This window comes from Papio anubis, chromosome 4, assembly GCF_008728515.1.
Source record: "Papio anubis isolate 15944 chromosome 4, Panubis1.0, whole genome shotgun sequence".
Taxonomy (NCBI): Eukaryota; Metazoa; Chordata; class Mammalia; order Primates; family Cercopithecidae; genus Papio; species Papio anubis.
In genome coordinates this window covers 114841097-114865862 of record NC_044979.1, presented here as the reverse complement: position 1 = coordinate 114865862, position 24766 = coordinate 114841097, and the positions used below count along the sequence as shown (strand labels likewise).

The 24766-nt window shown below is 48.7% G+C and overlaps 1 protein-coding gene and 3 non-coding genes across 8 annotated transcripts; all 4 read left to right on the top strand.

Moving 5' to 3' along the window:
- The first annotated feature begins 417 nt into the window (after positions 1 to 417).
- On the top strand, positions 418 to 12735 carry TBRG4 (transforming growth factor beta regulator 4). Of its 5 annotated transcripts, none has more exons than XM_009202990.3 (11): positions 418 to 764; positions 3709 to 4169; positions 7065 to 7388; positions 8113 to 8284; positions 8564 to 8721; positions 9392 to 9502; positions 10342 to 10486; positions 10763 to 11008; positions 11219 to 11330; positions 11462 to 11576; positions 12408 to 12735. In XM_009202990.3, the coding sequence occupies exons 2-11, from the start codon at positions 3759 to 3761 to the stop codon at positions 12507 to 12509; spliced, it is 1896 nt and encodes a 631-aa protein (XP_009201254.1). In that variant the 5' UTR covers positions 418 to 764; positions 3709 to 3758; the 3' UTR covers positions 12510 to 12735. The 5 variants fall into 5 exon arrangements, 4 of the variants coding, with proteins under 4 accessions (XP_009201254.1, XP_003896063.1, XP_021791490.1 ...); XR_002520942.1 differs by having other exon boundaries at positions 666 to 785; positions 10763 to 10980; XM_003896014.3 differs by having other exon boundaries at positions 667 to 785.
- LOC116274769 lies at positions 6728 to 6861 on the top strand. Its single transcript, XR_004183544.1, has one exon. It is a non-coding gene; the product is annotated as a small nucleolar RNA SNORA5 (small nucleolar RNA).
- Positions 7787 to 7922, top strand: LOC116274770. The gene has a single exon (XR_004183545.1). It is a non-coding gene; the product is annotated as a small nucleolar RNA SNORA5 (small nucleolar RNA).
- On the top strand, positions 8340 to 8473 carry LOC116274768. The gene has a single exon (XR_004183543.1). It is a non-coding gene; the product is annotated as a small nucleolar RNA SNORA5 (small nucleolar RNA).
- Positions 12736 to 24766: the final 12031 nt, after the last annotated feature.

Sequence of the window (24766 nt, the reverse complement as noted above, 5' to 3'; positions counted from 1 at the left end):
AGAGACGGGATTTCGCCATGCTGGCCAGGCTGGTCTCCTGACCTCAAGTGATCCACCCATGGAGGCCTGGGATTACAGGCGTGAGCCACCTTGCCCAGCCAAAGTAATTATTAACTCCACAGAAAATAAAAGGCTGTGCAGGAAGTAAAATTAATCAAGTCCATATACAGACCTCGGATACATTTTGTTTGGGCTATCCCGCACTTTATTTTGTAATTAAACACCACTATTTAAAAATCAGGAAAATTGCACATAAAAATCCAGAATTTTAGACGTAAAAAAAAAATTGCTAGGTCTAGATAAACTGTCTGCATTTACTCAAGAACAGCTTCAAGTGCAGCTGCAAGTGGGCGCTCTGGAGTTCCCCAGTCTCCACTCACTCGCCCTCCCACACCCCACATGCCTCAGCATTGCCTATCCCACTCCACCAGCCCAGTCTTTCACCGCCCTAGGAGCTCTCCTACGCCTACGCAAGCTGGGAAGGATCGCGGGACAGCATGGACAACAAAGGGTCGTCTCCCGCACTCCGTATGAGGATTAGGTACTGGTCGCGGGGCAACCGAAGCCTTTCTTCCTATCACCTAACGCTCCACTTGAGCCCTCAGCAAAGACTGTACCCGCCGAAAAGGTGTGGCCGGAAGCTGGAGACGTGGCTTCCGGACGGGCGGTGCGAGGCTCGCCTCGTTTCCGCCGGCGCTCCGAGTGACGTAGGAAGCGCGCCGCGCACCTCATGGTTCCGGGGACAGTTAGGGCGGCGGATGGAGGTCAGCGGTGGTTCTGGCGGCGTAGGTCTTGTGGCACGGGGAGAAGGGGCGGCTGGGCGTGGGTTTCGAGGCGTGGCTGGGAAGGTGTCAGGGGTCCTGGGATGCGGTGGGATGCGGTGTGCCTGGCCGTCCGCTCGTTCCGTGCTGGCTTGCCAGTGCGCACGCTTCCTCTCTCATCTAGCTCGCGCGGCCTGGCCTGGAAGACGCCGCCCCTGTTGACCGTCCATGACCCCAGCGAGCCAGTTTTCGTGACTTAGTGCAAGTTGTTTTCTCTCTGCATTTTAGAGCTAAAGTTTTGGATTTTTGTTTGCCTAAACCCAAGTCCGGTTCCTGGGCTTCCGTTTACTCCGCTAAACTGCTCTTAGGGCTCTTAAAAAATCGGAAAGGAGGCTGGGCGCGGTGGATCACTTGAGGTCATGGTGAAACCCCGTCTCTACTGAAAATACAAAAATTAGCCAGGTGTGGTGGCGCAGGCCTGTAATCCCAGCTACTTGGGAGGCTGAGGCAGGAGAATCGCTTGAATCCGGGAGGGGGAGGTTGTAGTGAGCCGAGGTCGCGCCATTGCACTCCAGCCTGGGCGACAGAGCCAGCCTGGGTGATAGGAGCGAGACTCCTGCGTCTCGAAAAAAATAAAATAAGTCGGAAAGATTTCTCCACTGTACTGAGGCTCAGAAAGTGGTAGATGTTGCGTTTGGGCAAATACTCCGACTGAGATCGCTCTCTCTCTCTTTTTTTTGAGACGGAGTCTCGCCTGTCGCCCAGGCTGGAGTGCAGTGGCGCGATCTCGGCCTCCATTGCAAGCTCCACCTCCCGGGTTCACGCCATTCTCCTCTGGCCTCCCAGCCTCCGAGAAGCTGACTCATGGCGCCCGCCACTCACGCCCGGCTATTTTTGTATTTCTCTCTTTTTAGTAGAGATTTGGCTCTCACCTCCCATGTTAGCCAGGATGGTCCTCTGATCCCCCTGAATCTTTGTGGGATCCACTCCACCCTGGCCTCCCAAGTGGCTGGGATTTGGAGGTTTGAGCTTACTGCGCCTGGCCTTTAAGTGGAGTTAGACTAAGCTTTTTACAGCTGCAGTAATCCCCTCATGTAAAAATAAATGTGCTGGCCATATACCAAGTTCCAGGAAGTGCAGAAAGTTCAAACGTACATTCTGCTTTGGCAGAAATGAGGCCCAGGTGAACGTTTTAGCTTGCCCTTGTCATGTGTCTTCCCTGGGTCATTTAATCGCTGTAGGGAGCTAGAATAGCTAATAGATTTTTTTTTTTTTTTTTTTTTTTTTTTGAGACTGAGTCTCGCTCTGTCGCCCAGTCTGCAGTGCAGTGGCGCGATCTGGGCTTACTGTAAGCTCTGCTTTCTGGGTTCACGCCATTCTCCTGCCTCAGCCTCTCGAGTAGCTGGGAGTACAGGTGCCCGCCAGCATGCCCGGCTAATTTTTTTGCATTTGTAGTAGAGACGGGGTTTCACCGTGTTAGCCAGGATGGCCTCGATCTCCTGACCTCATGATCTGCCCGCCTCAGCCTCCCAAAGTGCTGCGATTAGTGATAACAGGCGTGAGCCACCGCCCCCGGCCGATAGAATTGTTAAAAGCACATTGCTGGAGATGGCAACATTGAGTTTGGCCTTGGAAGGATGAGATGTGTTTTAAAGGGCCTGATTGGGGGAGGAGGAGACCCGGGTAACAAGTCCTGTAAGGTGGGGTGGAAGTGCAAGGCCTGTTTAAAATGGGGCCTTGTGTTGTTGAGAGGCAGAAAAAGGGCTAAGACTGAAAAAAATCATTCTGGGCCATGTTATGAAGTGCTTCTTCTTATTGGTTCAGAGTTTTTGCTGTTAGAAATTTGGTAGGGGGGAGTTTAGTAGGCTAGTGATGTAATCTACCTTGGTTTCGAGAGGCTCACACCTATGTCTGCAGTGTTAAAATATATCCACAGAGGCTTTGGGAATGTGAATTCTTCCTTTTTTTTTTTTTTTTTTTTTTTTTTGAGATGGAGTCTCACTCTGTCACCCAGGCTGTAGTGCAGTGGTGCGATTTCGGCTCACTGCAACCTCCATCTCTGAGGTTCAAGCAATTCTTGTGCCTTAGCCTCCCAGGTAGCTGGGATTACAGGCATGCACCATGATGCCCAGCTAATTTTTGTATTTTTAGTAGAGGTGGAGTTTCACCATGTTGGCCAGGCTGGTCTCAAACTCCTGACCTCAAGTGATCCACCCACCTAGGCCTCCCAAAGTGCTGGGATTACAGGCATGAGCCACCATGCCTGACCAAGTCCGTAATTCTTTTTTGAGACGGAGTCTTGCTCTGTCGCCCAGGCTGGAGTGCAGTGGCCAGATCTCAGCTCACTACAAGCTCCGCCTCCCGGGTTTAAGCCGTTCTCCTGCCTCAGCCTCCCAAGTAGCTGGGACTACAGGCACCCGCCACCTTGCCCGGCTAGTTTTTTGTATTTTTTAGTAGAGACACGGTTTCACCGTGTTCACCAGGATGGTCTCGATCTCCCAAAGTGCTGGGATTACAGGCTTGAGCCACTGCGCCCGGCCCAAGTCCGTAATTCTTAATCCTAGTTACCCTTGAAATTTAAAAAAAAAAAAAAAATGCTGTCTGGGTCCTGTCTGCAGAGATGCCATCATTTAGGAGACCTTGGGCAGGACCTGGGAATCTGAATTGTTGAACCACATCCTAGGTGATTTCAAATTACAAGCAGGATGAAAACCTTCCCACCCAGGCTGTAATGCTCCTGAGTTTTGATATTTGATGGCATTCTGTACTGAAACAAAAATCCTGTGAGATTTTTGCTTCAGAAAATACTATTACATGCCTATGGATTGTCAAGAAAGACTTAGTCTGATTTTACAGATAGGGTGGCTTTGACTCTATTTCATTTGTCAAATTTGTGAGTCAGGAACTGCCCCTGTAGTAGCCCCTTCTCTCTCCTTTTTCTCTCCAGGGTTTGGAATCAGTTGCTAGGAGTCTTGTCTCTCTGCCACCCAGGACGTTATGGCAGCTCACCTGGTAAAGCGATGCACGTGCCTCCTGAGAGAAGCTGCTCGTCAGGCCCCTGCCATGGCTCCAGTTGGCCGACTGAGACTTGCCAGGGTAGCCCATAAGACTCTGACTTCCTCAGCCACCTCACCCATTTCCCACTTCCCAGGTTCCTTGGTGGAGCTGGTGGAGAAGGAACAAGCGTTTACTCCCTATGTAGAGAACAAGGTGGACGGTCTCATCAAGAAGGCCGCAAGGCCAGAGGAGCTCCTGGAGCTCCTTGGTGGCAGTCACCACTTGGACAACAATCATGCGGCCCTAATACTTATCCGGCTCTCTCACTTGCTGTCTGAGAAGCCAGAAGACAAAGCCTTGCTTATACAGGATGCCCGCTTTCAGCAACTTCTCTGTCTGCTCAACAGTCAGGTGGGTGCCGGAGTGTTGTCTGAGAGCGTGGACAAGAGGAAAACAGCCAGAAATGCTGGGGTCCACAGCAGCCAGTGCTTACCAAACATAGACAGGGGCCCTGCATGTCTTGTGGTATTTTTCATTTTTTTATAAATTTCAAAGTGTTTTATTGTGCTTTCTCTTTGTTTATCCTTACGAGAGCCCTGTTAGGTAAATATTGCTATGCTTGTCTTACAGACAGACAGCCGAGACGTTTAGTAATAGAAGCATGGGAAGCGAGCCTGGTTCTCAGTTCTTTGGGTGCTTTCCCCCTCACCGTATAGTCTGGACTTGTATTGCTCTCTGCCAGTGTCTGACTGATGGCAGAGTCTGACTGTTCTTGAAGCCAAAGGAGATGCAGCATAACCGATGGAAGGTCCTTGAAACTTGAGACAGACGTGGGCATGATCTAGCCATGTTCAGACCCTCCCTCCGAGGATGATCATGGAGAGAGGCAACAAGACCCATTTGTGTAGCACTGAGCAGGGCAGATTTCAGTCTGCTCACTGTGAGGGACTCCCTTCTTAGAGAGTCTTCCCCGGGGCTCCATGTACAAAAACAGGAGTACAGACTCCTGCTGTGGCTAAGCTGGCCCTAACTCCCTGGTCTGCTTTGGAAGGGAGGTGCTGGGGCACTGAAACCATGTTTGCGGTTGTCAGGTGTAATGAAGAGAAAGGCACTATCCAAGGAAGGAGTTAAGTATGTATATATTTGCATGTGTCGTGTGGACTGGGGTTACAGTACATACTTACTTCTTGCTGGGGATATAATTCATAAAATGAACTTAGTTAGGCCCCGTTGTTATTTGGCTATAATTCTAATTGCTGTTTATTGACTTTTTACTCACATGTGATTTAAGTCTTATGATGCAAGACTGAACATTGTAACAAAATTATAAGGCAAGTATCTGTAATGTAATAACAGCTTTCTTTTCAAAGATTTTCCTGCTGTCCATGAAACCAGAAGGTAGACACCCAGATCTTCTGTAAGATTAGAATTTACTCCAGTACTTTTTCCCTCCTCCCCAGCCCTTCAGACAGCGGCTTCTCTGTTCCCAGGTCACCACCTTGAAAGTGTGGTTTCTGCTTTCATTCATAAGTGAAGAGACTGAACCTGAGGGTTCAGTGTTGAGAGACTTGGCCCAGGAAAGGACGGAGCCACACTTGTTTTACCATCTGCTCTCTTCTGCGAGGATGGAGTCAGGGCCAAAGGGCTCTAGAGCCACCCATGTTGACAGTCTGGGCCCTGTGGAAACAGTACCTGAATAGCAGTCACCCTCTTCAGAAACAAAGCAGGCTCCAGCAGAGAGGGTGGGCCGTGGTGCAGGTTCGGATCCAGAACTATATAGAAATAAGTTCACCTTTGTTTACCTGTGCAGCGGGGCTGATGGTTCTCATGGGATATTGGTGTCTCATAGGGGTACACAAAGAGAATGATGCCCGGCATTTAGTAAGAACCTGTTCAGAGGTGCTGCTGGTAGCAGCAGCAGCTTGGTCATCCCCAGGAGGCCTCTGCATTTGGGTGCTTAGTGATACCAGGGGTCTTTTTACCCATATGTCAAAGGCTCTCCTGCAAACCTTTGTGCCCAGGGTGCTCCTCCTTTTGCAGGCAGTTGAGAGTCTGGTGTGCTTGGGTGCCACATCCCTGGAGGATAAAGATGGTGGTTCACTGCCTAATGCTCTGCAGGGATTCCTGCTTATTGCAGCAGTTGCTTTCCTAAGAAACTTCACATTGCCAGAAACTGTGAGGTTAGTTTGTTAGAGAACAGTTTAGGGATTGGAGCTTCTCTGACTCAAAACCAAATTATTTTACTGGAGAAAAACCAGTGTTTTTTGTTTCTTTATTTTTGTTTTGTTTTGTTTGAGACGGAGTCTCACTCTGTCACCCAGGCTGGAGTGCAGTGGCACAGTCTCAGCTCACTACAGCCTCCATCTTCCAGGTTCAAGTGTCCTTCCCACCTCAGCCTCCTGAGTAGCTGGGACTACAGGCGTGTGCCACCACACTTGGTTAATTTTTGTATTTTTAGTAGGCACATGGTTTCACCATGTTGACTAGGCTGATCTCAAATTCCTGACCTCAGGTGATCTGCCTGGCCCAAGTTTTTAATACCTAAAACTTTTCATGTCATTGCAAGTAAAAGTCATGAATGATAACAAAACTGATCTTAGCAAGCTTAAGTGCCACCTTCTCTACCATCAGGTCACATCCATCAGGCTCAACTTTTTCTCTGACCTCTTGTATTGACTTGACAGCTTTACTTGCAGCTCAAGTCTGTGTGCCCACCACCCAGAGCTGTAGCCAGGACCATGTAAAAGAGTGTGGTCTCTCTTTAATCAACTACATTATGTCAAAGCTTCATTGGGGAAACTTGGAGAATTTCCCTTGCCACTCATAGTTCTTGCTTGCAAGCAATTGCAAATGACCTCAGCCACCTTGAGCAGAAATGTGCTATTTATTGTAACCTAGAGGATCAGGCTCAGAGGTGTACCCTTGGATCTGGCCGGTGCCTGAGGGGAGCTCCTGCTCTGCTGATACTTGGCAGCCATGTCAAATTCAGTGCCTGCCCTGCCCATGGTAGCCACTGGCCCAGAAGGCTGCCACAGAAACACTGTGACTCATGGGCCCTGTTCCTGTGTCCCAGGCTCAGGGATAAATTTGGTTACAGACACCAGGCGTCTAGGCCTCGAGGCTGAGCAAGGCTGCGAGGAGCAGCAAGGCACCCTGGCCCTGTTACAACAGAGTAGGGAACTGATACTGTCTTCTCCGAAGAGTTGTAGTAAATGCACGTGAAACAAGGTTCAGAGAGGGGGCCTCCAGCTCACACACAGGACTGACAGTGCCACATTACTTCTCCTGTGTCCTTTCTCTGCCTAGATAAACTTGGTCTGGCATGGTACCCTCTCGAGGTTGCTGCGGAGCCTCTATGCTCTGGGCCTCCCCAGGACCTCCAAGGAGCTGCAGTCAGTGGAGCAGGAGATCCGCTGGCGCATGCGGAAGCTCAAGTACAAGCACCTGGCCTTCCTGGCAGACTCCTGTGCCACCCTCTCACAGGAACAGCACTCCCAGGAGCTGCTGACTGAGCTTCTCATGCACCTGGAAAGGCGCTGGACAGAAATTGAAGATGGCCGCACATTAGTGACCGTCATGATGAAAGTGGGACACCTCTCAGAGCCACTGATGAACCGCCTGGAAGACAAGGTACTGGGCCTGAAAGCAGGTGGCACCCAGCCTGCCTCCCCTCGGCTTTGGACTTGTTCTTTGGGTGACAGTTGTCTGCAGAGGGGTGCATTGTGTGCACTGGGATCAGAGCCCCGGGAGCTTCTGTCTGGAGCCTCAGGCATCACATGGGGTAGGACCGGAGGGCTCGGAGCTGCAACAGGTGATTGCCCTGTGGCTGCATTCATCAAGCACCACTTGCTCCTCCCAACACAGGCACTTCCCTGATTGCACCTTTATCTTTCCCCCAAACCCCGTCACAGCACAGTCTTGAGAAGAGGGCATGTCAGGCAGCTCCTAAAGTAACACAGGTACTGCCCAGGCCTGGCTTCTGGCTAGAATTCTCCTGGAGATGTGGTAACCCCTATCAGCTGTAGCCCTGCAGTCAAGTCAAATTCAGTGCCCGTTCCTGTCATAGCGGGGGCTGGCCCAGATGGCTGCCACAGCAAGCTCGACAGCTCATGGGCCCTGGGTCGCCTATCCTGGGACCTGGGGATAGTTTGGCTGTGGACACTACTCCAGGTCCAGGGGTTCCCTGGGGTGGATGAGGAGGCAGGCCCTGCACAGTGGTCCTGTGTTTAGTCAGCTCAGGCCCAGTTGCTGTCTCACAGGGGCTGCACTGGATGGGACCATGGGACCCCTGCCCCCAGCTCGTCCCTGCCACCCCAGGCCATTGAGCTGACCTCTGCACGGCTGTGGTTGACAGTGCCTGGAGTTGGTGGAGCAGTTTGGCCCCGATGAGCTGCGGAAGGTGCTGGTGACACTGGCAGCTCGGAGCCGGCGGTCCGTGCCCTTGCTGCGGGCCATCTCCTACCACCTGGTGCAGAAGCCGTTCTCTCTGACGAAAAGTGTGCTCTTGGACCTGGCCTACGCCTATGGTGAGCCCTTTGGACTGAACAGTGGAGAGAGGGGAGCTCTGGCCCTGCAGATACCTGCAGCCATGTCAAATTCAGTGCCTGTCCTATGCATGGTAGGCACTGGCCCAGAAGGCTGCCACAGAAACACTGTGACTCATGGGCCCTGTTCCTGGGTCCCAGGCTCAGGGATAAATTTGGTTACAGACATCAAGCAGCGAGACCTCGAGGCTGAGGTGGGGTGAGGCTGGTGGGATTGCTGACCCTCCCCAGCTAAACCCTGTGATCTGCTCTGTCCCAAAGGCAAACTTGGCTTTCACCAGACCCAGGTGTCCCAGCGCCTGGCTGCCGACCTGCTGTCCCTCATGCCCAGCCTGACTTCTGGTGAGGTGGCCCGCTGTGCCAAGTCCTTCGCCTTACTCAAGTGGCTCAACCTGCCACTGTATGAGGCCTTTGCCCAGGTGAGCCAGGGCCTGGCCCCAACTCAGAGAAGCTGGCTTCCTGGCCATCTGCTGGGAACCATTGCCTTAGTCGGGAAAGCAAAGCCAGTCTGAAAATGCCCACTTGTGGGGGCAAATACATACTTCTTGCATTTTGGCTTATATTGAAAGGGCTGCTATTCGGTTCTCAAAAAAGTGTTTGAGAACTGTTTCCTCTGTTCTTTCACTGACCATCATAAGTGCTTCCATCCATTTTGGGGTAGCTGTAGCAGGTAGCAGCATGGCTGGTGAGGCTGAGAATCCACTCAGAACTGTCTCCTGATCACTGACAACCCCCACCCCCACCCCCGCCGCCAAAGTGGAACTGTACAGAAAGATGACACCTGCATTTTCGTTTATGTGTGACCAGTCTAAACTAAGTTTACTGGTTGGAGAATATTTCTAAAGCCCTTACCGAAAAGAAGCAGTTTCTAAGTGTCCCAAGCCTCTGTGGGTAGTTGCTGCCAGGCGAAGGAGGATCTGGGCCTGTGTAAGTCCTTCTCTGTGCCCAGCAGAGCTCATGGGCCCCGGATGGAGGGTCCTCCCGTTGCTGCTGGCCATGCAGGCTCCCCTCAGACTCAGAGCTGGGCAGGAGGACAGCGTGCTGGGCAGAGAGCTTATTCTGTCCATCTGCTATTTCTGACCTATCTAGCACGTCCTGAACAGAGCGCAGGACATCACCGTGCCTCACCTGTGCAGCATACTTCTGGCTTTTGCGCGTCTGAACTTCCATCCAGACCAAGAGGATGAGTTTTTCAGCCTGGTATGGCCTCTGGGCTCCCACTGCTTGACGTTTACCCTCCCCTGCAGCTAATTGTTCATGAACTGTCCTCCCAAGATCAGCTCGGGCTGGGCGGAGGGGGAGGGGCCGCTATGTGTGGCATGAGGGGGCAGGGGGAGCTGGCTGGAGCCAGGCATCCTAGGGATCACTGAGAACAAACATGAAATCCTACTGTCTCGCTGACTGCCCTGCCAGGCAGCGCTGGGGGGTCCTGCCTCTGGTGCTCCTTTTAATGCCCTGTTGATGCTCAGAAGCTCCAGTGGGCCTTCATGCTATGTGCCCCAGCTCAGGGTAGGAGGGGGAGCCTTGTTTGTGAAGACTTCAGGACAGCCACAGAGGCCAGCAGGCCACATGTGACCCCAGGCTCCCTAGGATTCCATCAGGGGTTTGCCTGGTACAGTCCTGAGAACAACCAGCCAGGGGCTGGGAGCGCTTCACCTCTTGGATGTTCTCATCTCTCAGAGGACCAGAGATTCCTCCTCCCTTTTCCCAGGTACTCACTTGGAGACATTATGGGAGAAGGGATTTTGTTCCCTGCCAGTAGGTTGGTTGTAGTAAACCTAATCAAATGCCAGCATTCAGCAGCACTCTTCCTGCTGTCCAGAGTGATCTTGGGGCATGAGGAAGATTCCTCGTACCTTCAAGCCCAGGATTGCTCCAGACCTCACCAAGGGCCAGGGTTCTGCCTCTTGTTCCCCAGTAGCCTCCTCTGGCCTCATCCCAACCGGGCCAAGACCACATCTTGGACTGTGACTCACCCATGGCTATTTGCAGTCCCTTAGGAGAGCCTGCTTTCCCCACCACACCCTATCCTTAACCAGGTACATGAGAAGCTGGGGTCAGAGCTGCCAGGCCTGGAGCCAGCCCTGCAGGTGGACCTGGTGTGGGCCTTGTGTGTGCTGCAGCAGGCACGGGAAGCAGAGCTGCAAGCCGTCCTCCACCCTGAATTTCACGTCCAATTTCTAGGTGAGCCCCTTGCCCCTAGTACTACTGGAACTTGGGAACTGCCTGGTCCTGTCTGCCTAGTGCCATGTGAGGATTTGGGGCAGATGGAGGCCAGGGCTGTCACTCCCCCTTGCTCTCCATCCCCTCCCTGTGGGTGGCCAGCAGACTGTAACTCTGCTGCCTCCTGACCCAGAGAACTGGGCTGGGACTGGGTGTAGGGGTGCTACTGCCCTCTCATCCAGGGTCTCCCCATCTCTGGCCCCTAGACCCATCTCCCTTTTTCTCCTTGTTCCCTAGGGGGCAAGTCTCAGAAGGATCAGAACACCTTCCAGAAGCTGCTCCACATCAACGCCACTGCCATGCTAGAGCACCCCGAGTACTCAGGTCCCCTTCTGCCAGCCTCGGCTGTGGCCCCTAGGCCCTCAGCCCTTGACAGGAAGGTGACCCCCCTGCAAAAGGAGCTGCAGGAGACACTGAAGGGGCTGCTGGGGAGCGCCGACAGGGGCAGCCTCGAGGTGGCCACGCAGTATGGCTGGGTGCTGGGTGAGGGCTCCCCCTGGTTGGCACAGGGCCTGGCACTGCCTGAGTCTAACAGGACTCTTCTAACCCACCCCCTCTGCAGTAAGAACTGACCTAGGGAGCTGTAGGGTGTCAACCTGGGCTCCCCACAATCCCATCTTTGTTCATCCTTCCTGTGGGGGGGTTTCTGAGGGATGTCCCCCAACATGTTCTCATCTCACACTTCTGCCCCAGATGCTGAGGTGCTGCTGGACAGTGACGGCCAGTTTCTGCCCGTAAGGGACTTTGTGGCACCTCATCTTGCCCAGCCAACTGGGAGCCAGCCACCACCTGCAGGGGCTAAGAGGTAGGTGGCCAGGGACCTGTTGGCCATGGCCCCAGTAGAGGCCATGGGGGCACCATGGATGTTGGACTGCATGTTCTTTGCTTTCCCTCTTTGAGACTGGAAGCATGCCAGCTACCCCTTCTTCCTTCCAGGCTAGCTTTCCTGCGGTGGGAGTTCCCCAACTTCAACACCCGAAGTAAGGACTTGTTGGGTCGCTTTGTTCTGGCCCGGCGACACATACTGGCTGCAGGCTTCCTGATAGTGGACGTGAGTACCTCTTGGGCAGGTGGTCACTACACAGGGAGAATCCCCAACCCCCACTAGAGAGGGGATCAGGTGGAACTGAGCCAGTAGGTATAGACACATGCCCTGTCTGTGGCCCCAGGCCTCTCCCAGGAGCTCAGGGAAGGAGTTTACTGTGGATCCTAGGTGCTCCAGCCTCCCCTCTAACCTTCCTAGCATCTCACCCCGTGGGTGCACCCAAAAAGGCAACCAAGCCTGCTCATTCAGCTTAAGAGATGGGCAGGGTAGGGCCCATTCACAGATGAGCAGCTCGAAGCCCAGGAGGCTGCACAGCTGTTGGGGCTCTGAGTGCAGCGGCTCTGCCCCCTTGGTCAGAGCCTGTTGTCAGGAAAAGTAGGACCAGTGGGACTGGCAGGAGCAGAAAGATGCAGGTCCTGGGCCTGACTCTGGGTTCACGCCTGGGAGACCTTAGGTAAGATCAAAGGGGGCCACCTTCCCTGGAAAGCGCCAGTGAATGAATATGTGGCTTCATGAGCCACACAAGCATTCTGTTTTCTTCTTTGGGTTGTTGAGAGAATTTTAACTGTTTAAAATGTAGAAGCCCTTCTTGGGCCTCCGAGTAGTGTGCAGACCTCTCCAGCACTGACAGTGCTAGCGCCTCTGCCCGCCTGCACCACCTGCAGTTCATGGGCTCTGCCTTGAAGACTTGGAGGCCAAGGGGCAGGTGTGCAGAGCTATTGGTCACCAGAGGTGTTGGGTGAGGGGTCAGTGTGAGGACAACAGGCAAGCAGGCAGAGCCACTGGCTGGAAGGGATCTCCTTGCCCATGTGACCTGTCTCCCCTACCTCCTTCTAGGTCCCATTCTATGAGTGGCTGGAACTCAAGTCTGAATGGCAGAAAGGCGCCTACCTCAAGGACAAGATGCGCAAAGCAGTGGCTGAGGAGCTGGCCAAGTGACTTGTGCCAGCAGCATGGGCCGCATGCCTCTCTACTGGAGGTCTAGCCGTGGGTGGGCAAGAAGGGTCACCCTTGAGGACAAACCTCCGTGCAGGACCTTGGCCAGAGTGGGGAGGGTGGCCAGCTGCTCTGAGGGACAGAGCATCCTCTTGTGTGTAATAAATCTTTTAATTTTGGTGTTAGACCCCTGGGGCCTTCCCAGGCTTTGTCACCCTCTGCACTCTCAGCACTTGTCTGTCTGCTTTGGGGAGCAGGGCATGGTTCTCCAGAATCTGCCCTGTGCACTCCCCTGCCATGCCCAGCCCAAGAGGGCTGCTTTCAGGACAGACCTGGGTTGTCACCTGCCTGTTTCTCCCAGCTTCTTCCTTTCATGTGTGCATATTCACATGTGCCGGCCTCTTGCGTAGGGGTCTCTCTCAGCCCCAGAAGACAGGTGGAGGCCTAGAATTCTGAACCTCCAGGGCAGAGGAGCTTCCCTGGGAAGCTGATTGGAGGTTCAGTGCATGGCTGGGGGTTCTGATGGAGCTGTGGCTACTGAACCACAGCCATCCTGCGAGGCTTTCTCACATCAGTTGTCTCACACTTAGCTGAGTGAAAGGCACCCTGACAGCATGTGGTGACAGGCGCGATGTGAGGGTTGGGCGAGCACTTGGAAGGTGCTGGCTCTGGGAGAGAAGATCCCACTTGGCTGACACCATGGCACCAAGAGCCAGATTCCATCGTTGTCTTCACCACCCTGACCAGAGCCCTGTGCTGTCATCTAGGAACTGGCTGCCCAAACAGGGTCTTGGTGGCCTCCCTGCTGCTGCGGGGGTTACCAGATGCTGGGAGGCAACAAGCTTTCTACCTTCCAGCCTCTCTTCAGAGACACCCATTGGCAGAACCTAACTAAATAGCAGTCAGGGAACTGGGTTGCCTCCAGCCATACAGAATGGAGAGCGGGACAGTGGGGTGGAGCTGAGAGTGGAGAGGCCCACCGCCCCCAGCACTCCAGGCTCCCCACCCTAAGCTGTTTCCCCAAAAAGAACAAGTCTAGTCACTGCTCTGATGGTTGGCCACTCACCCAAGCATTGGGGTAGTTTCTGCTGGCTTTACTGGGCACCATCAGGCACAGGTGACCACGGTCCTTGTTTGCACGAGTTTTAGGGTTACCACGGGAGTGGTCCCTCACACAGTGGGAGGGGAAAGAGCTGCCAGAGATGATTTCTGAAGCAAGGAAGAGCATCTCAAAGTGGAAACAGCCAGGACAAATGCCCAGGGTGTGGCATCAACTTAGTTCTTAGAATGGGATGCACAGAGTCTGCAGGGCTGAGACCAAGGAGCTGAAGGAGCCAGTTCAGGAGGGCCTGGTGTGCATCTAACCAAGGAAATAAAAGCTCATCCTTGGAGCCCCTGACTTTCATTTTGAGATAATCACAGGTTCCTGTGCAGTTGTAAGAATCTGTGATTTGCTCAATGGCAGAGTAGGATGCAAGGTCACACCCCAATACTGACATGAGCACAGGTCAAGCAGAGAGCATCTCCTAAGGGCCCTCACATTGCGCTTTATACTCACCACCTCCTCGTCCTTCACCACCAGCAACCACAAGTCTTTGGTCATTCTAAGAGTGTCAGGGAATCACAGGATGTGACTTCTGGAATTGTATTTCTTGACTTGGCACAATTCTCTGAAAATTTGAAGTCTTAAATTGCATGTATCAGTAGTTTATGTCTTTTTCTTGCTGTTGCATCTGTTTTGTGCTTTATTCTGTGATGTGGCTGTAACAACCATTTGCTCCCTTAACCCTGGGGAGACATCCTGGTTGTTCCCGGGTTTGGGATATTACTGATAAAGTAACCAGAAAATCTATGTCTAGGTTTTTCTGTAAGTTTTCATTTCTCTGGGATAAAGATTCCCAGGAGTGTAACTGCCAGGTCAGATAAATGTGTGTGTTTCTCTAAAAAACTACCATCTTTTCATCTCTTTCTGATAAGTTGTTGATAAGTACACATTTATTTCCCATCTCTGGTGAAATGTCTTCTCGTGTCTTTTGCCTGTGTTGTACTTGCATTTGCTTTTTTATCAGTCTTGAGAGGACTTTGTAAGACTTACATTGAGATATTTTTGTTTGTTTTTGCCTCTAGATGTCAGTTTCTCCGGAACCATTTGTTGAAAGGCTATCCTCTCCTGTTGACTTTCGCATTTTTGTAAAGTTAGTTGGGCATATTTATGTGGGTCTGTTTCTGCATTTTCGGTTCTGTACTGTTAATCTATGTTATCTGTCTGCCAATATCGCATTCTTGATTACCGTAGCTGTAAAGCAGGCTTATTGGGTGGCGTGATGGGTTCTCCTACTTTATTTTTAAGAATTGTTTTAGCTATTCTAGTTCCTTTGCCAATCCATGTAAATTTCTGAAAAAGCTCGTCTATGTAAAAACAAAACACGAAAGTCTTACTGAGGGTTTGATAGGAATTATATTAAACCTGTAGATCAGTTTGGGGAGACATGACATCTTTACTGTGTGGAATCTTCCAGTTGAAACAATAGCCATCTCTATCCAAGGGTTCAACCAACCCCAGAGTGCAAAAGCAAAAAATAATACAAGAATACAAATTTAAATAACAGCATAGCTTTTATACCATGTTAGGTATTTTCAGTAGCCCAGAGATGGTTTAAAGTTCACAGGAGGATGTGCAGATTATATGGACATGCCCTGCTGTTTTCTATTAGGAACTGGAGCATGTGTGGATGGATACCAAGGGATGATTGGATATTTATTTAGGCCTTTGCTTTTATCAATGTTTTGTAGTTTGGGTTTTTTGTTTGTTTGTTTTGTTTTGAGACAGAGTTTGTTCCTGTTGCCCAGGCTGGAGTGCAATGGCGCAGTCTCGGATCACTGCAGCCTCCACCTCCTGGGTTCAAGTGATTGTCATGCCACAGCCTCCTGAGTAGCTGGGATTACAGGCACCTGCCACCATGCCTGGCTAATTTTTGTGTTTTTAGTAGAGATGGGGTTTCACCGTATTGGCCAGGCTGGTCTCGAACTCCTGCCCTCAGGTGATCTGCTCGCCTCAGCCTCCCCAAGTGCTGGGATTACAGGCGTGAGCCACCACACCCAGCCTGTAGTTTTTGTTTTGTATTACGTAAGTCGGCCATGTGTGGTGGGATCACGCCTGTAATCCCGGCACTTAGGGAAGCCAAGGTGGGCGAATCACCTGAGGCCAGGAGTTCAAGACCAACGTGGCCAACATTATGAAACCCCATCTCTACTCAAAATATAAAAATGAGCCAGGCGTGATGGCGGGCACCTGTAATCTCAGCTCTCAGGAGGCTGAGGCAGGAGAATCACTTGAACCCAGGAGGTGAAGGTTGCAGTGAGCCAAGATTGCACCACTGCACTCCAGCCTGGGTGACACAGCAAGACTCTATCTCAGAAAATAAATAAATGTGTGTGTGTGTGTGTATATATGTATGTATGTATGTGTATATATGTGTGTGTATATGTATGTATACACACACATACCCCTAAGTCATGATTTTGGAGCAATTGTAAGTGGTATAGTGTGCTTAATTTTGGCATTCACACGTTGATTGTTAGCATATAGAAATGGGATTGATTTTGTGTGATCTTGCTAAACTTTATGCATTTTTTAAATTCCTTTGGATTTCCTATGTAGATATTTATGTCCTGAAAACAGGAATTTTTTATCTCATCCTTTGAAATCAATATGCTTTTTATTTTGTTATTTACAAACCACTTTATTAAAGCATAATTCACATGCCATACGCTTCACCCATTTAAAATGTATGATTCGGCTGGGTGTGGTGGCTCATGCCTGTAATCCCAGCACTTTGGGAGGCCAAGGCCCCCAGATCTTGAGCCCAGGAGTTCAAGACCACCCTGGGCAACAGGCAAAACCCTGTCTCTATTTTTTTAAATACAAAAATTAGCCTCGGTGGCATGCACCTGTCGTCCCAGCAACCCAGGAGGCTGAGGTGGGAGGATCACCTAAGCCTGGGAAGTCAAGCCTGCAGTGAACCATGATAGCACCACTGCATTCCAGCCAGGGCAACAGAGTGAGACCCCATCTCACAAAAAATGTGTGAGTCAGTGATTTTGTCTCTTTGCAGATATATGCAACCATCACCACAATTTTAACATTTTCTAAACCTCATATGCTGTACCTTATAGTTATTACCTGCCTATCTCCCCCCAATCCCCATCATATGCATGCAGCCATTTCTCTATAGATAGAGTTTCCTCTTCTGAACTTTCATATGAATTAGATCATACAAGATGTGGTATTTTGGTATTTTGTGACTGGCTTCATTTACTTAGCATATTTTCATGTTTCATGTCACATGTATCAGTATTCATTCCCTTCTTTGGCTGAATAATATTCCATTATATGTTTGTGCCACATTTTGTTTATCCATTCGTCCATTGGTGGACATATGGATTGTTTCCACCTTCTGGCTAATATGAACTGATACAGTTTGGATATTTTGTCCCCTCCAAATCTCATGAAATAGGATCACCAGTGTTGGAAAATGGGGCCTGTTAGGAAGTGTTTGGATCATGGGAACAGATCTGTCATAAATGGCTTGGTGCCATCCTTGTAATGAATGAGTTCTTGCTCTATATTAGTTCACTTGAAAGCTGCTTGTTTAAAAGAGACTGGGAGCTGCTGCCCTCTCTCTTCTGCCCTCTCTCATCATGTGACATGCCTGCTCCCTGTTCACCTTCTGTCATGAGTAAAAGCTTCCTGAGGCCTTCCCAGGAGCCAAGCAGATGTTGGTACCATGCTTGTACAGCCTGCAGAACTGTGAGCCAAATAAACTTCTTTATAAATTATCATCTCAGATATTCTTCTATAGCAATGCAAAATGGACTAATACATGAATAATGCTGCTATAAATATTCCTGTACAAGTTTGAGTATAAATGTATGTTCTCATTTTTCTCCACTACCTAGGAGTGGAATTGCTAGGTCTGTGGTAACTATGTGTAGTCATTTAAGGAACTGCTAGACTGTTTTACATTCCCACCAGCAGTGTGTAAGGTTTCAGATCTCTCTACATCCTCAATGGCACTTGTAATTTGAGTTTTATTTTAGCCATGTTAGTGGGTATAAAGTGATTTCTCATTGTGGTTTTTGTTATTTCCCTAATAACTAATGGTTTTCAGCATTTTTTCATTTACTTATTTGGCCATTTGCATGTCTTTTGGAAGAATGTCTTTTTTAAGATTCAGGGAGTGGCCAGGTGGGGTGGCTCATGCCTGTAATCCCAGCACTTTGGGAGGCCAAGGTGGGCGGGTCATGAGGTCAGGAGATTGAGACCATCCTGGCCAACACAGTGAAACACCATCTCTACTAAAAATACAAAAAAATTAGCCAGGCTTGGTGGCGGGTGCTGTAGTCCCCACTACTCAGGAGGCTGAGGCAGGAGAATGGCATGAACCTGGGAGGTGGAGCTTGCAGTGAGCTGAGATAGTGCCACTGCACTCCAGCCTGGGTGACAAAGTGAGACACTGTCTCAAAAAAAAAAAAAAGATTTAGGGAGTACATTAGGTGCAGGTTTGTTACATGGGTATACTCTATAATGCTGAGGTTTGGGCTTCTAATGAACCTATTACGCACGTAGTGAACATAGTACCCAGTGGTAGTTTTTCAACCCTTGTATTCCACCCTCCCCACATTTGGATTCTCCAGTGTCTATTATTTCCATCTTTATGTCCATGTATACCCATCCATTGTTTAGCTCTCATTTATAAGTGAGAACATGCAGTATTTGATTTTCAGTTTCTGAGTTACTTCACTTAGGATAATGGCCTCCAGCTCCATCTTGCTGCAAAGGTGTGTGTATGTGTGTGCGCTGGGTAATTTATTAGAAAAGAGGTTTAATTGGCATGTGGTTCTGCAAGCTGTACATGAAGCATAGTGACATGTGTTTCTGGGGAGGCTCCCAGTCGTGGTAGAAGGCAAAGGGGGAACAGGCATGTCACATGGTGAAACAGGAGCAAGAAAGAGAGTGTGTGGAGTGAGGAGATGCCACACACTTTTAAATCACCAAATCTTGGCCGGGCACGGTGGCTCATACCTGTAATCCCAGCATTTTGGGAGGCTGAAGTGGGCGGATCATGAGATCAGGAGATCAAGGCCATCCTGGCCAACATGGTGAAACCCCATCTCTACTAAAATACAAATAATAATAATAATTAGCTGGGCGTAGTGGCACGTGCCTGTAGTCTCAGCTACTCAGGAGCCTGAGGCATGGGAATTGCTTGAATCTGGGAGGCAGAGGTTGCAGTGAGCCGAGGTCACACCACTGCACTCCAGCCTGGCAACAGAGCAAGACTCAGTCCCAAAAAAGACCAAATCTCAAGAGAAAACTGTCTCAAAGACAGCACCAAACCATGAGGGGTCCGTCCCCATGATCCAAACACCTGCCACCAGGCCCCACCTCCAGCATTGGGGATTACAATTCAACGTGAGATTTGGGTGGAGACACATACCAGACTATTATACTGCCATAACAGAATACTGCAAACTGCTGAGTAATTTATAAAGAACAGAACTTGGCCAGGCAGGGTGGCTCATGTCTGTAATCCCAGCACTTTGGAGACCAAGGCAGGCAGATCATGAGGTCAGGAGTTCGACACCAGCCTGACCAACATGGTGAAACACCATCTCTACTAAAAGTACAAAAAATTAGCCAGGCGTCGTGTGTGCCTGTAATTCCAGCTACTCGGGAGGATGAGGCAGGAGAATCGCTTGAACCCAGGAGGTGGAAGTTGCAGTGAGCCAAGATCATGCCACTGCACTCCAGCCTGGGCAACAGAGTGAGACTCTTGTCTCAAAAAAAAAGAAAAAGAAAAGGAAATACAAGAAAAGAACTTTACGTAGTTCATGGTTCTGGAGGCTGGGAAGTCCAAGAGCATGGCATCAGCATCTGGTGAGGGTCATCCTATAGCAGAAGGCATCACACAGTGAGATAGCATGCACAAGAGAGAGAAAATGAGGCCAAACATTCTTTTATCAGGGGCTCACCCTTCAGAATCTAAACCATCCCATGTTAACAGCATTAATGATAGCCAAAAACTCATGGTCTAAATGCCTCTTGAAGGTGTCCTACCTCTTAATATTGTTGCAGTGCAGTTAAATTTCAACATGAGTTTAAGAGGGCATATTCAAACCATAGCATGGTGTGAAGTAAGTGTCAACTTTATTTTGCATGTGGCTATCCATTTGTCCCAGCACCATTTGTTGAAAAGACTGTTCTTTCCCCGTATCCCTTTGAATGGTCTTGACACCCTTGTCAAAAATCAGTTGACCATAGATGTGTGGGTCTGCTTCTGGGCTCTCAGTTCTATTCCATTTATGTTTCTATCTATCCTTCTGCAAGTAGCACACTATCTCTTGATTGTTGTTGCTTTGTAGTAAGTACTGAAATTGGGAGGTGGTTTTTGTTTTCAAGATTGTTTGGCTGCTCTAGGTCCCTTGCAATTCTATGTGATTTTTAGAATTAACTCATCCATTTCCACAATGAAGTTAGTTGGGAGTCTGATAGGGATTGGGTTGGATCTTTAGATCTTGGGGATTGTTACCATGTTAATGTTAAGTCTTCTGACCCATGAACATGGGATACTTTCATATTTATTTAGATATTCCTTAATTCTTTCAACGTTGTTTTGGAGTTTCCAGAGTATTAGCTTTGAACTAGTTTTGTTAAATTTATTCCTGAGTATGTTATTCTTTTTAATGCCAGTTTGAATCAAATTGTTTATTTTTTTAGTTTTAGAAACGGCCTTGCTGTGTTGGCCAGGGTGGCCTCAAACCCCTGGGCTCAGGCAATCTTTCTGCGTCAGCCACCCAAGTAGCTGGGACTATGGGTGTGCACCATCATGCCTGGCTCCTGGAATTTTCATAATCTCAATGTTGGATTTTCATTGCAAGTTTACAGAAAAACAATTGATTTTTATATACGGATTTTGCATCCTGCAACCTTGCTGAACTATTATAATATGTCTGTGGGTCTATTTTCTTTTTCTTTTTTTGAGATGGAGTCTTGCTCTGTTGCCCAGGCTGGAGTGCAGTAGCATGATGTCGGCTCACTGCAACCTCCACCTCCTGGGTTCAAGCAGTTCTCCCTACCTCAGCCTCCTGAGTGGCTGGGATTATAGGCACCTGCCACCACGCTTGGCTAGTTTTTGTATTTTTCAGTAGAGACAGGGTTTCACCATGTTGGCCAGGCTGGTCTTGAACTCCTGACCTCAGGTGATCCACCCACCTTGGCTTCCCAAAATGCTGGGATTACAGGCATGTGGGTCTATTTTCATGTATTCTTTTTTAGTTCATTGAACTTTCTGGATGTGTAGATTATTGTTCTTCAGTAAATTTGAGAAGTTTTCAGTCATTACTATTTCATATATTTTTCTTTCTCCTTTTTCTTTTCTCTCCTTTTGGTTTTCCCATTATGTGTATGTGGGTGTGCTTAACAGTGTTCACATTCTCTGGAGTTTCTGTTCATTTTTCCTTTTTTTCTGTTATTCAGTTTGTATAATCTCTATCAATCTCTAATCTCTATCAAGTTCACTAATTCTTTCTTCGCCCACTGAAATCTACTGTTTAGCCCTCTTGTGAATTTTTTCTTTCAGATATTTTACTTTTCAACTCCATAATTTGCATTTTTAAAAAATTTATATCCAGCCTGGGCAACATGGTGAGACCTCGTCTCTACAAAAAAAATTTAAAAATTAGCTGGGTGTGGTGGCCCATACCTCAACTACTCAGGAGGCTGTAGTGGGAAGATCACCTGAGCCCCAGAGGTGGAGGCTGCAATGAGCCATGATCACACCACCGCACTCCGGGGCAACAGAGTGAGAGCCTGTCTCAAAAAAAATTTTTTTAATTAAAAAAATAATTTATATCTCTTTGCTAATATTCTCTATTTGATGGAATATCATCATATATTTTCCATTACTTCTTTAATCATGCTTTCCTTTATTCTATGAACATATTTGTAGTGGTTATTCTGAAATATTTTTCTGTTAAAATCTGTTGCTTACATAGGCAGGTTCTGTTCCTGCATTTTTTTTTTTTTCTGGTATACTAGTCATACTTTCATTTCTTTGCTAATTTTTTGTTGGAAAGTGGACATTTTAATAACATTAAATAAATAATTGAACAGCACCCAATAGCAACTCTGGGTACAGGTCCAAACCCCCTCCCTTCTGGAGCTTGTATTGCTGTTTGCTTGTTTATTTGCTTAGTAACTAGCTGGATTATTTTGGTGAAGCCTTTACCTCTCCCCTACAATGTTCTGCCTCTGATGGTCCCCTTCAGGGAGGTGCAGCTATGTGTATGCCCACAGTCACCCTGGAATGACAGTGGTTCTGGTAAGGCTCTCCTACTCTCTTTTCCTAATCATGCCCAGCTGTTAAACTCCACTAATTGCCACTCCTAAACTTCACTGTTTGCTCTATTGTTTTCGATAATACTCTGGGCACAAATTCCTCTGCAAACTAATCCAAATTGTGGCCTCTTAGATAGAACAGTTTCAGAGGCCAGTGTTTTATATATTCTTTAATCCCAGTAGGGCTCCACCCAGCTGTCTTATTACCCCATTTTCTCCTGCAAACTAGCCACCCTCCAACCTAGGCTGTATCTTCATTAGATCCATGAATCTCCTTCCAGTTGCTTTTCACCATAATGTCTACTGCTGTTGAGAATACCCTTGGGTTTAAACTTCCTTGTATTCCCTTGCAAGTAAGGTCAGTTCCTATGGGAAGCGATCATGGGCTGTTTTACAACCTGCCTTTCCCCTCCAGGCAAAATCTCTTAGCTCAGTGGCAAACTTCTGAGTCACACTCCCACTCTAGGAGCTGAGCAGTCAGTGGAAGGGAGGCAGCAGCCACTCCTGGCATGGAACTGTCACCTCATAAGCCGTGAGAAGGGCTATCAGGACCCCGGTATTCTCAGCATGTCACACCCAAAGTATAGTCCACTTTCCACAAGTAGGGGCTAAGTGGAAGAAGGGAGCCCCACCTCGACCAGACTCACTCAGGACTTACTTCCACAACAGGCAGCTGGGAGAGGGATGAGATACACTGAAGTATTCCCTCTTCCCAGGAAAAAAGCCCTCTGGCTGGGAGATGGAAGAAGAGAATCCTGTGTTCTTGGCAACACCAATCTGGTGTGGAGTCCACCTCCCTTTGCTGGACTGAGTTGTCTTGATTCAATACCACAGACTTGCCTTTCTTACTAAATTCTCATAGATTTTCTTGAATAGATGTTTTTTTTTTTTTTTTTTTTTAACGGAGTCTCACTCCATCACCCAGGCTGGAGTGCAGTGGCAGGATCTCGGCTCACTGCACCCAACCTCCGCCTCCGGGGTTCAAGCAATTCTCCTGCCTCAGCCTCCCTAGTAGGTAGGATTACAGGCATGCACCATCATACCCAACTAATTTTTCTATTTTTTTTTTTTTTTAGTAGAGATGGGGTTTCACCATGTTGGCCAGGCTGGTCTTGAACTCCTGATCTCAAATGATCCATCCACCTTGGTCTCCCAAAATGCTGGGATTACAGGCATTAGCCACCACACCCAGCCTTGAATAGATGTTTCTTCATTTGCTGTTTGCCCTTCAGACCATTTCCAGAAGCTTTAATTTGTTCTCTCTCTCATTTTTATTTTATTGGACGCTTTCTTTTTCTTTTTTCTTTTCTTTTTTTTTTTCTGAGACAGAGTCTCACTCTGTCACCAGGCTGGAGTTCAGTGGCGCAATCTCGGCTCACTGCAACCTCCACCTCCCAGGTTCAAGTGATTCTCCTGCCTCAGCCTCCTGAGTAGCTAGGACTATAGGCATGTGCCACCATGCCCACCTAATTTTTGTATTTTCAGTAGAAACGGTTTCACCGTATTGGCCAGGATGGTCTTGATTTCTTGATCTCATGATCCGCCCCCCTCGGCCTCCCAAAGTGCTGGGATTACGGGCATGAGTCACCCCGCCCGGCTTGTTGACCTTTCAACTCAGCTTTTTTTTTTTGAGACAGAGTCTCGCTCTGTCGCCCAGGCTGGAGTGCAGTGGCCAGATCTCAGCTCACTGCAAGCTCCGCCTCCTGGGTTCACGCCATTCTCCGGCCTCAGCCTCCCGAGTAGCTGGGACTACAGGCGCCCGTCACCTCGCCCGGCTAGTTTTTTGCATTTTTTTTTTTTTTTTTAGTAGAGACGGGGTTTCGCTGTGTTAGCCAGGATGGTCTCGATCTCCTGACCTCGTGATCCGCCCGTCTCGGCCTCCCAAAGTGCTGGGATTACAGGCTTGAGCCACCGCGCCCGGCCAGCTTTATTTTTTTTAAATAATTTTTACCAGGCTGGGCGTGGTGGCTCACACCTGTAATCCCAACACTTTGGGAGGCCAAGGTGGGTGGATCACGAGGTCAGGAGTTCAAGACCAGCCTGGCCAACATGGTGAAACCCCGTCTCTACTTAAAATACAAAAATTAGCTGGGTGTGGTGGGACCTGTAGTCGCAGCTACTCGGGAGGCTGAGGCAGTAGGATTGCTTGAACCTGGAAGATGGAAGTTGCAGTGAGCCGAGATCGTGCCACTATACTACAGACTGGGTGAAAAAGCAAGACTCTATCTCAAAAAAATAAAAATTAAAATTAATAACAATAATTTTTCCCCAGTTTCACTGGGGAGCTGCTCAGCAGAACTCCCCATGCTTTCATTCTGGAAGTGAATCTGCCTTTTATTTCTTCTTGCTTAATTGCAAGGGTTAGAAATTCCAATAATATATTGAAAAGAGTGGTGAGTACAGACACCCTTGCCTTGTTCCCAATCTTAAAAAGCATTCAATCTTTCACCATTAAGTATGATGTTAGCTGTATAAGTTTTTTGTATAAGATCTTTATCAAGTTTATTTTTAACTTGCTGAAAGTGTGTGTGTTTTTTTAATCATGAAGGATGGTCGTTGTGTCAAACACATTTTCTGTGTCAACTGATACCATAATTTTTCTTCTTTAGCCTGTTGGTGTTGTGGATTATTGTTGATTGATTTTCAACTGTCAAACCAGCCTTGCATACCTGGAATAAATTCCACTTGATCATGGTGTATATTTTTTTATACATCGTTATATTTGATTTGCCAATATTGAGAATTTTTGTGCCTGAATTCATGAGAGATACTGGTCTGCAGTTTTTGTTCTGGAGGTCTTGGGGGGTATTGACACTTTGTTAGTTTTGACATCAGGATATTTCTTGCCTTATAAAATGAG